Genomic DNA, 14,983 nt, shown 5'->3' on the forward strand with positions numbered 1-14,983 from the left:
TATCTATCTATCTATCTATCTATCTATCTATCTATCTATCTATCTATCTATCTATCTCCCTCTCTCTCTCTGCCTATTGTTCAGGATGTAAAAGCTCTCAGCTACTGCTCCAGCACCAGGTCAGCCTGTGTGCCACCATGCTCCCTGCCACAATGATCATGGACTAAGCCTTTGAAACTGTAAGCAAGGCCCCCATCAAATGCTTTCCCTTATAAGAGTTGCCTTAGTCACGGTGTCTCTTCACAGCAATAGAACAATAACTAAGACATTGTGTCATCTAAGACGCTGTTACTCATATTTGGCTCCAGAACAGAGTATCTGACCTATAAAGTAAGAGTTGTGTTTTTGTGTTGATAGGTGGTTTACAGGAAGAAATGCTCTGTCCCTGTGAGAGGTGGCAGGCACATGGCTGTCTGGAGATTGAGAGAAGGAATGCCTGCCACCAGCTCACACGGTCGCAGACCAAAGTACTAAGCCACCACCCAGGCTCTTCATGTGATCCTGAGGAGCCCAGGGCCCTTCACACTGCCTGGAACCATACATCCTTGCCAATCTTGTCCAGTTGAGATTCCCTGCCACTGAGCACCCACATGAATTACACAGCAAATGTATATAAGGTTCCTTCATGTGTACTCTTTGTGTACTGCTGCATCTCTCTGTAATCTGCTATGGTGTGAATCACCATTTAATATGTATTTACACACTCGGAACAAACTTCCTATGGGATCTTATGAATGAACTAATTCCTGATCGTGGAATTCCTTGACTTGAATTTCAATTTTAAAAGTTAAATTGTTTTAGAACTTCTTAAACAACTTTAGAAAGTTTATGGCTGCAAAAAATATCTCTATGGACCTCCACATACCTCCCTGGAAGACAGACAGGCAGATTTGTAGCCTCAGATAGCCTTCACTCACAAATCCTGGTGTATAGGCAAGTTGGTTTAAACTTCCCATGAACCCAAGTTATAATGAGACTACCAAGCAATGTCTAATTAAGTACAAACCTTGATAATATTGTATACAAACTGTTCTGTTGTAATTCCTTACACCTTGACACTTTGTGGCATTATATACTGTCATTGTAAATTTACTTTGTTTGTTGGAATGAAAGACAGATAAGATTATCACCCCAAGGAGAGCTGAAAAACGTGTAGCTAGATCAGTCTTAATTGAAAAGGCATATATGCTTATAACTTCTAGACCCTGTTAACTTTCAGGCCCTGTCAACCTTTGTCACTCTGAACTCACTATATAATGGATATATATAACGTTACATAATGGATACTTATATATAATAATATATAAGTTATATAATGGATACATAGATAAGAAATGTTTAGTCTTAAAACATGTAACCGTTGTATTTTAGAATGCATCTGTTTTTGCAATTAATTGCCTTTTTTACTATGAGGTAATCTTTCTCTGGGAGCTTTCTCTTAGAGGTAAAAAGGATTTTTACCACACACCATTGGAAGAAGCCCGGTAGTGAAAGCCCATTGAATAAAAGCTGGCTGAAATTCCCTTCATCCATGAGTTGTAAATACATATTTAGACATGAGTTTACATGTAAATATGTATGTCTGCCTGGTTTTTTGTTGTTGTTGTTCATATGTTACATGAGTGTATGTCAGCTGTCTGTCTGTATGCAAGGAGCTCCTTTTGTATTGTCCATTGACTGTGTGTATGAATATAAGCAAGTCTATATGTCTGATTGTTTGTCTGTGTGTACATATGGGCTAATACTATGGAACCGGAAACCTGAACTTGCTGCAGTTTCTGCAGAGGAGACGTTAGCAGAAGTCAACATCATCATCACATGTAAGCTTGTGGGAATTTGTTGAAGTCAAAGCTCTTAACTTCATCCACCTTTTCCCCTTGAGTATGTGTGCCTGAATGGTCTTTGCTTACCCGCCCCCCCTTTTTTTTTATTTTTTACCAATTTACAAACACAAGTTAACAGCAATTCAGGATCTAACTATCAGCCTAGGACAAGCAGAAAAAAGTTTACTTTAGCCTGTGGAGGCCTCCGAAGTGGCCTGCCCCTTCATGGGAGCTAATCTCAGATCAGAGAGTCCCTTTTTACAACCCCTTGCAGTTTTGGCTGGAAGCTATTTTTTACAGTCCTGGCTGCAGAAAAAAAAAAAAAAAAAAAAAAAAAAAAGGTGACCAGTTAAAGTTTTTTCCTCCTTCGTAGCAGTGAAGCCAGTCCCTAGACCTAGAGAAGGAATCCTGGGCTCCCTCTCCTATTTCTTTTTCTTTCAATCATCTTTTGTGATCATTGTTGATCCGTTGCCTGAGCCATCAGGTAGGTGACCCAAGAGATAAAGTGAACAGGGGAACTCCGAATCCCATCCTAGATCCTACTCTGGACCCTGGAGCCTTGCCAGAGGCTTTGGCAATTGAGCCCTAGAAGACCTGAACAAAACTCTAGACTTTAGGATGATTTTCCTGATTCCAGGCCCCTTCTTAGCTGCTGTGAGGCCTGAGACAGAAGTCAGCTCTCACACTGTTCAGACCATTTGTGAATTAGCTGAGCTCTTTTTCTCCTCTTTTGCCTAATAGGATATAAGCAGGGACTAGACCAGGAAATGAAAGCCATCTCTAACCAATTTCTCATTCCCAGAACAGAAAAAGGCACTGAAAACACAGGTCAAGGGGAAAGATGGAAACTTATTTGTCTAATTCGTATTTCCAGACATCAGGACAAAAAAAAATCAATATGAAATTATTTAGTAATTTTTTAAAAAAATAAAGCTTCAGTGACTTTTCCCCTGAAAATATAATCACGATCTTGAATTGTAAGTCGATAATCTGCATTTCAGTGATTTGAATTTAAACCTGTTATTCTAAGTTGAGTCTAAGAAATACTAACAGGGAAGAAAAAAAATAGAAAAGCAGCTATGCACAGTGGAACGTACCTGTAATCCCAGCACTCAGGGAGGCACAAGCAGGCAGATCTCTGTGAGTTCGAGACCAACGTGGTCTACAAAGTAAGTCCAGAACAGCCAAGGCCACACTATCTCAAAGAACAAAAAAAAAAAAAAAAAAAAAAAACAAGAAGCAGTCACAAAGGCCTTCATAACAGCCAAAGACATCTAGCTTTTACATATGTAAAAGAACTGTAGGCCCTGTACTCGAGGCTTGGAGGCAGAAGGACACGGGGCTCTAGGTCAGTTTCAGCTCATAGGCTCATAGATATTTGAGGCCAGCCTGTGTCACAGCAACCCTTTCTCAAAAAGTAAGATACTTCCTAGTAACTAAACTTCCTCTGCACTCTTTTAGCATCAAGACAAAATAAAGATTTTCTAGGTTGAGGTTTCTGGTTTTTATTGAGTTGACCCCGAATTTTTCCATGGTGGGAAAGAAACAGGAAGGAGGCACGCGCTCACGCACACACACACACACACACACACACACACACACACACACACACACGCCAAATGCAGACAAGCCCTCCTACCTTCTTGCACTCTTTGCAGGGTATAGCTCATCTGAGGATAGATTTTGCTCACAGTCTCGTGACAGAGCCTGTTTTTAAGTTTGTTTCCCACGACGGCAAGTTGCAAAAAGGACTCCAGGCGGATGGCGTGCTTCCAGGGAGGGTATGAGGCAATCTTCTCCAGGTCCTTACTCTCAGAGGCCGGCTGGATGCCTGCCGTATAGATGGTGACACCAGCCCTGCGGAGGTGAGAAGCAGGTGTGGACACGTTGTCTAGAGAGGGACTTTCCATGATGACCACAGCTATCTGCCTCACACCTTGATTGGACCGGCTGCCCTTCTCTGGAATGAAAACTTCATTCCTCAGGAAATCCAAAGCGGCACCTGCCTTCGCCCTTCCTCTTCTTCCTCGGAAGGTTAACGTGTCCAAATGGTGTGAGACTTGGGCAGGACTTTGAAATGTATCCAGAGAAAACTCTAGCCGTGGTTCCTCACTGTAAAAGACCAAGCTGATTTTTATGGCTTCAAGATGGATGGTGAGAGAGTCAACAGTGGTCTTCAAAAAATGGACAACTTGTTGGAAATTGGATTGCCCGACATGGCTGAATTCCTCAATGAGGAACACCAAGTCAGCTGGAATGACAGTCTGACAGGCTGAAAACCAAAAGACAGAAAGGTTTTCAGCACGAGAATGGCAGAATGAAGAAAACACTCATATATAGAGGTACTGCTGTGACCTGGTCTATCTGTCACAATATGTTTAAGTTATAACGTGCTAATTTCTACTTGCGTGCTTTAGAATTTAGAGAAAGCCTTTTTTTTTTTTTTTACACATAGTCGAAGTACATCAAGAGGTTTGTGCCTATCTCAAAACAAAGAGAAAAGAATATTCACATCTCTTTCAAAATATGTAAAGATACAAACGCCCATCATAAAATCACTCAGAATCACCTTCCAGTTTGTCTAACAATCTTAGAAGCTCTGGGTGTTGGCTGGCTTTTCCTTCATTTTTTTTTACCTTCAAGAAGATGCTGGAATAGAATCTCTTTATGAGTCTGAAACTTCCTTTATTTAATCAGTTTTCCCCTCTACATGTTATTTCAACCGATACAAAAAAATTCTGCAATTTTTGTGAAGGTCTTTCTCTAAATATTTGGCTAACTAGACAGGGTGAGGCATGCCTATAATCCCAGCCCTTGGAAGGCTGAGGTAGAGGATCACAAGTTCAAGGCCAGCTTGGTCTATCTAGTGAGACTTTGCCCCTGCCCCCCCAAAAAAGAAAGAAAGTTAGTTGAGGGCCTGAGGCCATGGCTCAGTGGTTAAGAGCACTTTCTGCATTTGCAGAGGACCTGGACTCAGTCCCAGGCACCTACATGATGCTCACAACCACCTAAAACTCCAGACCCAGGGATCTGATGCTCTCTGCCGGCCTCTGGGGAGTCCTTCACGCATGTGGTACACACAAACCCACGCAGGCACATATACATACAAATCAAAACAAAAACAAGGGGGTGGAGGAATGGCTCAGCAGTGAAGAGCACTGGCTACGCCTCCAGAGAATCCGAGTTTGACTCCTGGTTTCCGCAGGTGATCATCTGTAACTCCAGTCCTAGCGGATACAACTTCCTCTTTTGGCCTCCACAGGTTCCAAGCACACATGTGGTAACCCAGACACAGGTGCAGGCAAAACACCCATGCACATAAAATAAAATAACAAAAGAAAACGAAGGGCTGATGGTCAGTCTCGAAAACGTATGTGGTAGCTTGCGCTATTATTCAGAAATATTCGCTCTCTGCTCCTCACGCCATGCAAACAGCATACCCTCTTCTTGCACAGATGCTGGCAATCACGTGATTCACTTTGACTGATAGTATGTCAGCAGGAGCTGCAGAGATGCGAAAAGCATTCATTCGATTGGATTTTTTTTTTTCTTCTGCATCTGTACAATTGCCGAGGGGAGAATTTGCTCAGAGTAGCTGGATGACGTCAGAAGCACAGCCAAACTTAGGATGGCCGACCCCATCTAAACCTCAGGTCTGTGAGCAAGCCCAGGTAAGGCCAACAGATCTATGCTGCTGGACTTACAGCCAACCCAGACCTGTGAGGGTAAATTATCATCTCCAGCTGCTGACGCAGACGGCTCAAACAGCGTATCAGTGGCAACCGCAGACACTAGAGGTGTCTAACTGAGGCATTCCTCTTCCCTATCTACCGGGACAAAGCCCTCATACTGGGGGATGCAGAATGCTTGCTCAGTGCCCATCCGCTCCTTCCTAACCAATTCTTCCTTCTCTGCCTCCTTTTCCTGTACCTAAACAGGGTCTCATGTAGCCTAGTCTGGCATCAAACACAATATGTAAGCACTGAAGCATGACTTTGAAGTTCAGATCCTCCTGCCTCTACACCTAAGTGCTGGTGATACAGGTACCAGCTTATGTCCTGCTGGGGCTCTACCCCAAGCCTTCAGGCATGCTCGACAAGCATTCTACCAACTGAACTAAACCCCCCGGTCCCCAGATTCTCTTTGCACACTGTGGCTCCTGATGACTCACACAGACAAGGATCAGGCTTATTTACCTCCTGCGGCCCCCTTGGCAGCCTCCGTCCTGACCTGGGGCTGCCGAGTCCCCTGGATCACCTCACTCACGTCCCGAATTAGCTGTCTGTCTCCATCTCCTCCCCGAGGGTCAGACACAAGCACCAGGGATCCTATCTCCTCCAGTTCCGGCCTGTCAAAGTCCTGCACCCCCACAGATATGATGTCCACGCCTCTCTTCCTCAGGGTCTGTGTGGCATCTCGGACCTCATCCTCAGCCTTGCCTGAGGTAATGACCACCGCGTACTGGGGGACACCCTGTAAGAACCGGCTTCCTGCCGCCTCCTGGAAGAAAGTCTGGTGAAGAAACCGAAGGCCTTGGCCTGTCCTCCTGGAGCCACCTCGGAGCACCAAGTGCTCACGGACGTGCATGATCATCTCATCCTGGGTCTTGTGGGTATTGAACAAAAACTCCGTGTAACCTTGATCGCCATACTGGGCCAGCCCAATCTGGTACTTGTCCTTGCCAACCTCCAGGGTGCCGATAATTCCAGAGATGAAGTTCTGCACCCACTGGAAGCTGGCCTGTGATGTCCCCTGGGAGGCGTCAACTAGAAAGACCACGTCTGCGTAGGCCTTGGCAGACTCTAGACGGAAAACAGGGAGGTGGAAGGAAAAGACAGAGGAAGAGGTAAATCAGATCAAGCTCTTACAAAAAGAAAAGTGGAGTGTAAGCATGGCTTGGGGTGGGCAATGAGAGGGAAGGGTGACGTATTTGTACAATATTATATATCCAGACTTGCCCTCCTCTGCACAGAACTCTATCATGGGCGCTGTCACTCTTTTCCTCTCCCTCTCCCTCTCTCCCTCCCTCCCTCTCTTCCTCCACCACATCTTCTCTGCCCCTTCCTTTTTTTCCTCCTCCTCTTCTTGCCTGCTTCTTTACTGTCTGCTTCTTGTTCTTCTTCCACCAATGAGGAAAGCAACAAGCTACCCGCTACTGCATGGCTTCCATGAGCCACTACACTGTCTGAGCTGACCCTCCTAAGTCGCTCCTTCTATGAGATCAGTGTCTCCATCATGCAGGTGAAAACACTGAAGAGACATGAAGCTGCTTCCTTGCTCATATAACCATCAACATGGCCGCTTCGTGGTATGGCTAGGGGGAAGGTTTTTGTTTTGTTTTGTTTTTTGGTTATGTGTGTGTGTGTGTGTGTGTGTGCGTGCGTGCGTGCGTGCGTGCGTGTGTGTGTGTGTGTGTGTGTGTGTGTATGCATAAGAGAGAGAAAACATCTAGAGGCATCTGGAAGAGTCCAGAGCAGAGAGAGGAGGAAGTAGCCTGAACATGGCCTGAAGACTGGACGTGGCCAGCCTGTGGAAGTGGGAGAGAACAGTGGGGATGGTGAGATAGCAAGAGATAGAGAACAGAGAGCCAGAGCAGAGACTGGTGAGAACAGCTGGTTATAAGAAGCATGAGTAGCTGTGGGAGGGAACCCCAGGGGCTAGAGAGAGTTTAGGGTCCTGGAGGTGGCGAGAAAGGATAGGATGGCATGGACTTTGAAATGTGTAACAGGGAGCCTGGAGGCCAGCACGCACTTTGATATGCTCACAGCTGCCACAGGTAGCCCTCTCTGTCCCTTCTGCCAGCGGTAAGGGAAATGGCTTATTTTGGCAGATGGGAACCATTTTCACAAGCTCCTGGAGAATGCTGGCTTTTACCTAACTGCCAGACATCCTCCTGTATCCCAGGCTGAGCTCATTCTGAATATATGGACTGTCTTTTGGAGAGTGGGGAACCGGAGTTTCCTTTGGACCTGAGAGTAACTAGAATGTGGCAGATGCAAGATTTAAAGAGCGTGTCTTCCGGACTCCAAAGCCCACGCTGTTTCCTGTAAACAACACAAGAGCATTTTCTCCCCCTTCTTTTCTACCTGTGAGCACTCTGTTCATCCTTCAAGCCCAGCTCAGACCTCCCTTCCTCTAGAAACATTCCCAGATGCTCCCACGATCGCAGACCTTCCTTCCCCTTCGGAAGCACATTGCTACACTGTACTTCAGTGGTGGGTTTGGGATGGTCTTTTGAACGCGGCTTACTTTTCATCTGTCTCTCCGCAGCCGAGCACAGAGCCTGAAGGAGGCTTCCTGAGAGCTCCCGCAGGATGGCAAAGCTTTCTGCAGTGAAGAGAAACTTCTCAAATGGCGCACTGGCTATTTTTTGCAGCTCTTGGACATCTTGCACATTGATTCCCACCACATACACAAAGACTCCATCTCTTTTCAGCTGGTCAGCTGCATCCTGGACCTCATCGTTCGATTCCCCATCCGTCACCAGGATAACTATCTGAGGAACCCCATCCTTGGCCCGGCTGCCACTCAGCTCAGTCAAGTAGTCGGTCCTAATGAACTCCAGGGCACTTCCTGTATTTGTGCCCCCGGTGCTATAGGACAGATTCTGGATCTGGTCCAGGACTGCACTCTTCAGAGAGAACTGTTTCAGCTGAAAGGCCGGGTAGATATTGTCACTGTACTGGACCAGCCCCACTTGGACATGGTCACTGCTGATATCAAGCCCTGAGACAACAGAGTGAAGGAAATGCTTTACTTTCTGGAAGTTCTGGGGTCCAATGCTGGTTGAGCTGTCCACTAAAAACACAATGTCAGCCAGGGATGCTTCTGGACAAGCTGCAAGAAAGAAGGGAAAAGGAATGGAGTCTCAGGGGCTTTGTTCTAAATACCTCAAGTCGGTAAAGCAGAATGGTGAACAGAAAGAAAGGGTGATGGCCGTCTGCTTGGGTTGTGTGTCTTCCCTCCACCCAAGGTTTCATACCCAAGGTTTCAGGCCAGCTCTACTGCTCCTGCTGCCTCTAGCCTTGAGAGTCAGTGGACAATCCCCAGACTCTCACCAAGAAGAGAAACCTTTTGAAATTGTCAGCAGCAGGCTGTTATGAGAGAAGACAGATGCTCTTCTCTCCATCTATGTCCCCTCTTCTGATGACAACCTCATCTTTAGGCATGTGCAGCCACCGTCAGGTCAGGGCTAGAACATGTCACATGGTCTTCAGTAGATCTCACTGCTGTTCTACCACTTAGCAGCCTCCTGGGACTCTCCTCTGCCCCACTGTAACCTCTGCACCAGTCTGCACATGGTCACGGGCCTTTTGAAGATCATCTGCTCTACCAGACATCCTGTTCTGCCCAGGACTCTGCTGAGTCCTTTTGACCATTTCCAAGTATGGCTCTTTGGAAGACTTCCTTCCAGCCACTGCCCTTTTCTCACTTTGACAAAAGCCAGTTTCTTGCTGGTCCTAGATTCAGGGTCATGACAACCCGAGACATAACATCTGTTCATGAGTTCCCACGAAGGGTCAGGACAACACTAGCCTTTTTGGAACTTTTGGCAGAGTTTACACCCTTCCTTCCTTTCTTCTGCCTCTCTGTCCAACGTAACCTTATTGGCTGGCCCCTGCAGGGAAACTTCATGAAAGTCTGTCTATTCCAATTCTTTTTGTTGGCTCTGCTTCTGGAAGTGGCCTAGCACACCTGCTCTAGACCTGGGTCTAACCATCCTGAGAAAGAACTCTTGAGCTCTACCACATACCTGTGGTGGCTTTAGCCTTGGTTTCCTTATCTGAAAAAAATGCAAAAATGGCGATCCTAATCACTCCGCTTATTTACAGATTTGAGACAGTAAGTAGATCAGCCTGATGAGTAATGTAAGCAAGATTTGAAAACTGTAGAGCAGCAGTTCTTCACCTGTGAGCCACATCCCCTTTGGAGGTCAAATGACCCTGGCACAGGGGTCTTCGAAGACCATCGGAAAACAGAGATATTTGCATTATGCTTCATAACAATAGCAAAATTACGCTTATGGGTAGCAATGGAAATAAGTTTATGGTTGGGGGTCACCACAACCTGAGGGTGTGTACTGAAGGGTTGCAGCATCGGGAAGGTTGAGAGACACTGCTGAAGAGCAACAAGCGGGCGGTAGTGATGACCATATACATAAAACATCTTTGTAAACCTGAAAAATACATGATCTTTGTTTGGCCGTGGGAATGCCACACGCTGCTGCACTGAGGGAACAAGTTTTAGCACTTCTTCCAATTCATAGGCTCTTAGAGGGGAGATATCCAAATAATGAGATAATGAAGGCCTGCTCTTTGACCACACACAGCCATCTCCTGCTCAACTCGAAGTTTTATGGTTTAGGAAATCCTGTGCAGTTGTCCACAAGTCTAAAATGAATGCATTAAGAGAATTAAAAAAGAAAAAAAAAAAAAACAAATTTGTATGTGTTCTAATGAGGCTAAGTAATTTGTGAAGAATCTTCTTCAGTTTAGGTCCTGTCGCCAGCAGAACAAAGCTGAAGACGGGCACACCCTCTCACAGGTGCCAGCAGGCAAAACAGGAGGAAGTGTCCCTGGGTACCCCTGGTGGTGCAGCCGTTGTGCCAAGCTTTTTAACTACATGATTTTGTTTAATGCTTCCAACCCTCTGAGACAGGCACTATCATCCTAGGAAGAAAATTCAGATCCAAGGAAGTCAATTCCCCCCCCCCCCTTGCCCGAGGATGACCCTGGAAGTGAAAGGTGAGTACCTAACCCCGGATCTTTCTTTTCTCTAAACTGTGTCCTCTTAACCAACATGTTGACATTGAAAGAAGGAGCCGTCCTGGGGGTCCTGGGGACCTCCTGGTCCACTCGCCTCCTGTGACCTCTTGGCCAAGCAAGATGGGCAGGTAAACCCCGGAATAATAATGATACCATCCCGGAAACAAATAATCTATCTTTCAAAAAATGGACTTCCGCCCTTCCAGTGTGTGGCACGGCAGAGCCCACAGGATGGGTGAGATGTGGTCAGTGGTTGAAGAAACGGAGATACATCTTGTTTGGTGAAATTGTAATCTCTGCGTTAAACATACACACACAGAAAGAAGACAGCGATAAAGGGGTCTGAGAAAGACAAAGTCTGGGGTTCTTTAATGCCCAGATGAGAAAGAAGGATTGGGTACCTGGAGGCCTGTGCTCAGTGGGTTGAGCCGCCTTTGCTAGAGTACTACAGAGTTCTTGCCGGAGCTTCTGGGCGAGGCCAGGCAAGCCAGGGAAGTTGGGAACATAAAAGGTGAACTTATCCTTGGGACTGCTGGCAATCTCCCTGAGCTCAGCCTGAGCGGCATCTCTGACACCAATGGTGTATAGCAAAATCCCTGCCCTCCTTAAAGCTTCGGCAGGTTCATGGATGGGGTCCTCGGCTGGACTGCTGCTTATCACCACGGCCATCTGAGGCACCCGTGGGCTTGCCCGGCTCCCGGCTCCTTCCTGGAAGTGATGCTCCAGAATGAACCGCAGGGACTGGCCCAGCTTGTTGCCTCCGGGCTTAAACTGTAATCGCTGGATGTGTCTCAGCACGTCGTCTTTGCGGTGGTACGTGGAAAGCAGGAACTCAGAAGCAGGCGCGTCGCTGTACTGGGCCAGACTCACTCGGATGGCTTCACGGCCGACCTGGAAACTGTTGGCCAAGGCATACAAGAAGCTCCGCACGCTTCGGGCACGCTGGGGGTTGACGCTACCGTGCACCAGAAACACCACATCTCCCACAGAGGCCTCCCTGCAGACTTCAAAAGAAAAGTACCGTGACTTAAAAAGGACAGGTTGGCCACTGCTAGCCGAGAGCCAGGATCTCTCAGCGCACTGCGCTCTTCCCCACAGGCGTGCTGCTCTGATGATCAGCAGCCCAGACACACTACTCTTTCCTTTGCTCCCCATGCTTGCCATCTACACTCGCTCACCCGCCACCTTCCCTTCTCTCTGCAGACATCGACCCTTCAATTACACCCAGCAGCAGGCACTCCATACCCCCGCACACTTAATAAGAAAACCTGGCTTTCAGCCAGGTGGTGGTGCACGCCTGTAATCCCAGCACTCGGGGAGGCAGAGGCAGGTGGATCTCTGTGAGTTCAAGGCCAGCCTGGTCTACAAAGTGAAGCCAGGACAATCAAGGCTACACAGAGAAACCCTGTCTCAAAAAAAAAAAAAGAAAAGGAAAAGAAAAAGAAAAAAAGACAGGAAGGAAGGAAGAAGGAAGGAAGGGAGAGAGAGGAAAAGAAGGAAGGAAGAGAGAGAGAAAGAAAGAAAGAAAGAAAGAAAGAAAGAAAGAAAGAAAGAGAGAAAGGAAGAAAGAAAACCCAGCTTTCTACCAGTAGTGGGTACTGTGGCTCCTTTCCTGGCTGACATGCATATCCCTCTAGCTGCCACAATGGCTTCAGTTAACTGTTCACATCTATGCCTGTGATAAGAAGAAAGGAAGGGGGAACTCTGTTATTGTTGTTGTCACTATCGTCACCATATTGTGTATGCATGTGCCGAAGCATGCGTGTGGAGGTCAGAGGACAGCTTCATACGTCAGTTCTGTCCTTCCCCCTTCACATGGGTTCAGAGAAACAAACTCAGGTCATCCGGCTTACATCCCTGGGTGGCAAGTGCCTTTACCCACTGAGCCATCTTGCTGGCCCAAGGAGGGAACGCTCTGAACAATCATAAAAACAAATGAAGAAGGTAAAATTTTAGAACTAGAAATTATCGTAACCAGTGCGCTGGCGTAGCCACTAGGTCGCGTGTGATCGCTGAACTCTTGGAACGCAGCCGGTGTGAAGGAGAAACAGGATTCTGTGTTTTACTGCCTTTTCCTGCTCACATGGTCAAATAGTCCCAATAGACTACAAACAGACTACTCCAATAGTCACAGGCAGCTAGCAGCCACTGTATCCGTCACTACGCACTGCGGAATGGGGCCCGCCCACATCAGCCGTCGATCAAGAAAATATTCCATGGGCTTGCTCACAGGCCAATCTGATAAAGACATTTTCACAACTGGGATTCCCTCTTCCAAAATGACTGTAACCTGTGTCAAGTTGACATAGAACTGACCAGCTCAGCACCCCACGGACATTCTTTCAAAGAGCTAGACAGAGCCTAGCTCTTCCAAAAGCCAATCCGTAAATTTTAAATTATAACCCCATGCCGTAGAAAGGAAAGACTCAAGTGATGGCTAAGCTTGGTTGTCAACCTGACTACGTCTAGAATCAAGTACGCCCAAGAAGCTGGGCATGCCTGTGAGGGATTTTCTTGACTGGATCATTTGAAGTGGGAAGACCCGCCCTAATTCTGGGCCACACTTTCTGGTGGCAGCCCATATAAGAGGGTGTGGAAGAAGGAAGCTTTAGCATTTTGACTTTTAAGAAGTCCACGGATTACCAAACTTTTGTGACTTGACGGAGCCCAAACTCGCTGCAAGGGAGATGATCAACCAAAAGACCTTCCAAGTCCCCATGCTGGATGTGATCCTAGAGGGAAAAGAAAAGGAAGAAACCTTGTAATTAAAAATTATGTCTTCATTTAAAATGAATGTATCACACTGTATGTAAGTTATATCTCAGTAATACTGAAAAAAAAATGGAAGACATGGTCTCGTGTAGTTGGATATGAGCCTGTAGCCTATAACCCCAACCTCCCAAAGAGAAGGGGAGGAAGACAGAATGATACTGGGAGCTCATTGCCCAGCCAGTCTAGCCAGAATGGCAAGTGTCATGTCATTGAGAGACTTGGTCAAAAAAAATAAAAATAAAAATAAAAATTGAAGGGGCCAGCAATGTAGTTCAGTGGGTAAAGATACTTGCTCCCAAGCCTGACAACATGAGTTCAGTCCTTGAAACCCACACTATAGAAGGAGAAAACCAACACTTGCGCATTGTGCTCTGACCAACACAGTTGTCCACAGCATATGAGTGCACACACAATAAATAAACAAACAAACACATATACACTGTGTAAGTAAGCAGGTAAAATAATGTGGAAACGTAACTGAGGAAGACACCTTGACATCAGCCCCCTACCCTCTCTCTACACATGTCTGTGTAGGTGAGTACACACACAAACATACAAGATGCTTGTGTACATGTAAAAATGATTATGATAATTAATAAAATAATAATGGTATTAATAAAAAAACCTTGCCATGCCGCTTTAGTGGTGTAAGGAAAAGGTTCCATTAGTCTGACTCAGGAAGAGCTCTGTAAACATTGGCGTGTACAGCCTCAGAGCTGCTGCTGATAGCTGTGTAGATGTGGTTTGTGGATGGGGGACGCTTAGGGGAGTTGGGGGCAGAACTCCCACTTCACATACTGAATTCATTTGGTGGAACATAAACATTTCTGGGTGATTTTTCTTTTATTTTTATACAAGAGTTAGATGGCCCAATAAACATTTGTAGCATCCAGACACAGTGAAATATCTTGGAGCACATGTGCTTGGTAAAATCAGCTTCTCCGGAGCATATTTTATATCCCCCTGGGAGGAACACAAAATAACCTCTTTTCCCTGAACTTGGACCAAAGGCATTCATGAAATTGATCAAGTCTTAAAACAACTGTTTTGTTTTGTTTTTCTGTAAAAACAGTGCATCGACCACATTGAATGGAGGTCCCGCAGAGCAGGTGACATCTCATCTTTACTCGCTTAGCCATCAGCCATAAAACTCTAGAAGAGAGGGTGAGCTTGAATCACAAATCTGCTAAATAGTGCATCTTGGGCAAATTGTACTGTTTCTCTGTACCTTAGTTTCCCCAATAGCAACTACCTCATAATCAAGACTGAGTCCATCCTTTTAAAACATTTTATCCGTGAAAAATGGCAAGAAAGAGTGAGCCAGAATAAATCCATATCTCACCCTTACGTTTGTAATAACATACGACATGTCGTTCCCAGGAATCAGGAGGCCAGGGCAAAGGGGCAGAGTTCCAGGCCAGCCTGGGCTAAAAAAAAAACAAACCTTGTCTCAAAATAAGCAGATTAAATAGCCACCCAAGTGTTGTTAAGGCAGAAAAATAGTCATGAGTAAATTCTAGTACAGCCTGGATGATGGAGAGAGATCCTGTGGAAGAAAGGAAAAAGAGAAGGAAGGAAGGAAGGAAGGAAGGAAGGAAGGAAGGAAGGAAGGAAGGAAGGAAG

The 14,983-nt window shown here is 46.1% G+C and overlaps 1 protein-coding gene across 1 annotated transcript in view; it reads right to left on the minus strand.

Moving 5' to 3' along the window:
* Positions 1–14,983, minus strand: part of LOC129693156 (collagen alpha-4(VI) chain-like) — a 112,853-nt gene that overhangs the window by 81,998 nt on the left and 15,872 nt on the right. Inside the window, exons 4-8 of the mRNA XM_055629840.1 lie at positions 13,232–13,320; positions 10,990–11,592; positions 8,073–8,660; positions 6,020–6,625; positions 3,463–4,095 (exon numbers count right to left, since the gene is read on the minus strand). Coding sequence (XP_055485815.1) covers positions 3,463–4,095; positions 6,020–6,625; positions 8,073–8,660; positions 10,990–11,592; positions 13,232–13,307 — 2,506 coding nt within the window. The 5' untranslated portion in view covers positions 13,308–13,320. The remainder of the gene's footprint in view (positions 1–3,462; positions 4,096–6,019; positions 6,626–8,072; positions 8,661–10,989; positions 11,593–13,231; positions 13,321–14,983) is intronic.

The sequence above is a fragment of the Psammomys obesus genome, unplaced genomic scaffold, assembly GCF_907164565.1.
Source record: "Psammomys obesus unplaced genomic scaffold, mPsaObe1.curated_primary_1811, whole genome shotgun sequence".
Taxonomy (NCBI): domain Eukaryota; kingdom Metazoa; phylum Chordata; class Mammalia; order Rodentia; family Muridae; genus Psammomys; species Psammomys obesus.